The following is a 1944-nucleotide window of genomic DNA, read 5'->3' as shown; positions in this document are numbered from 1 at the left end:
ATTGTAGCATAGACATGCAGATTGATCTTCAAAAAGGTCAATTAACACATCAACCGAGTTCGCCAGAACCAGCTCACCCAACACTACGGACAAGGACCTCGACCCATCATCTGCCAGCCTGAGAAGAAAACAGGCTCTGCTCCCTTATCCCTACAGAGGCCATTGGCCTGACAGTTTGGCGACCCCGGTTGTCATGTAAGCTGCAGCCACTCAAATGTCAGAACTGCGCCAAGTCCCAGGTTCATGAAGCAATATGTGACGAGTTATGCAGATTATGTAGAGACATTACCGCCGTGGCGTTTACCGATGCATGCCGACTTCGCCCGATTAAACTAGAGGTTCTATGATTACTTGAGTTCGAAGTGCACATCCACCCCCCAGAGGTCTTATGATTGGCTTTATTACCCACTAGCTCTTTGTGATATTATCCATGGGAGCTAATTCTCTTTCCTCCTATCTATCTTTCTTCCTTCCTCCCCCTCAGTGCCTAGATCGATCGGCTGAACCCCAATATTGCTTCTTTATCCTACCGCTCGTGCTTCACCCTTACCTAGCCAAATGTGTTATTTCGAGAAGACACGTTGATCATGTGGCTATTGGAGATGGGGATATTTCCGGCGGCAGTGTAACAAGGAGTACCGGATGGGAGAGACATGCGGGTTCAAGCTTGTCTATGATACCAAGACAGAGCCCTATATATGTAAGCTCTGCCATGATACCGAGAAGAAGCAGCGGCGATATGACAAGATGTATCGCGATGTCTAGCGCTGGCAGCGCGAGAGCAACCGGACTACAGCCATTGAGCGGACGTGCAGCGAGATGTCAATTATCTTGGGCCAAATCTATCGGATGAGAGAGTAGCACGAACATAGGATACTTTCTCTGGGCGATGAAGAAACTTCCAAGTCTGTCACATCACTGGCGAGTGATTCAATTCTTTGCTCTATACCCCCACCAGGGCCACGTCAGGAATTGAACCCCCCAGCATCTGCTGAAGCTCACGATGACGTAATCCAACTCACTCCTACTCGCGATGCAGATGCCGAGCCCGGGAAAGAAGATAACGACGACCTCTGGAGCTCGCTCGAAACTCACAACATAGACAAGAAGACAAACAAAGATCCAAATCCGGAGCCAGAACTACTAGAGCCTCCATCTCCAGCTGAACTCGAAAACGAGTCCAAAAAGAAGCCTCATGATATGCCTTTGTGGCCTAACAATGAATTCAGGATTCTCAGCTCCAGAAACCAAGAAGGTAGTGCCAGGAGTCAATCGGAATCATCCATATTTGATCGAGGTGTTCGCAGCAGAGCAACCCTTCTAACGACGGTGGCTACCTCACTGCCTAGAACCAAAAATCAAGCTGACCCTGGCGGGCCGATAGCAACCACGCCGGGTATGGGAATGGAAGCGGAGCAACCAAACTTGAGCCCCGAGACCAAGGATGCCTGTACGGACAACTCCGATGCAGAGACCTCATACTCACTGGATACCATGGTCGATGATCCCACAACTTTCTACCTCCAGGCCTTCTCAGATCTGACATCGTGAGTTGAATTCAACTTTGTGGCTAGTAATGTCTTTAGCATGTGAGTAAAACAAGAATCTGACAAACTTATAAAATATTTATAACTAAAGAACTCGATATATTACCCTCTATAGGATAACTGCAGCCTATAAGGTTAAGCTTTAGGCTATAAATATAGATAATAAATAATAATATAATATTTCTTTTCTTAATATAAGCTTTTACCTATAAGCTTTTATAATAACTAATAAATCTTATTATAAGCCCTAACTAGGGTAATAAAAAAAGACTAAGAGATATATAAAAGAATATAACCTTAAGTTTATATCTCTGTATATATACTATAACATAACTCTATAAATAACATATTCGCTACACCAGCAATGCGAACTATTATTAGCCCGGACCGCACGAGC

General features: G+C 45.1%; 1 protein-coding gene across 1 annotated transcript; it reads left to right on the top strand.

Annotated features, from left to right (window-relative positions):
• Positions 1-889: 889 nt before the first annotated feature.
• On the top strand, positions 890-1551 carry FSUBG_14114 (uncharacterized protein; the record flags this gene model as incomplete). The annotated part of the gene is made up of 2 exons (XM_036679073.1): positions 890-905; positions 959-1551. 2 exons carry the CDS (start codon positions 890-892, stop codon positions 1549-1551), a joined length of 609 nt encoding a protein of 202 aa, XP_036530428.1.
• Between the last annotated feature and the right edge of the window lie 393 nt (positions 1552-1944).

This window comes from Fusarium subglutinans (assembly GCF_013396075.1).
Source record: "Fusarium subglutinans strain NRRL 66333 chromosome Unknown NRRL66333_c0000640, whole genome shotgun sequence".
Lineage (NCBI taxonomy): Eukaryota > Fungi > Ascomycota > Sordariomycetes > Hypocreales > Nectriaceae > Fusarium > Fusarium subglutinans.
Note: the sequence above shows the minus strand (reverse complement) of the source record. Positions and strands in the feature narration are given on the sequence as shown.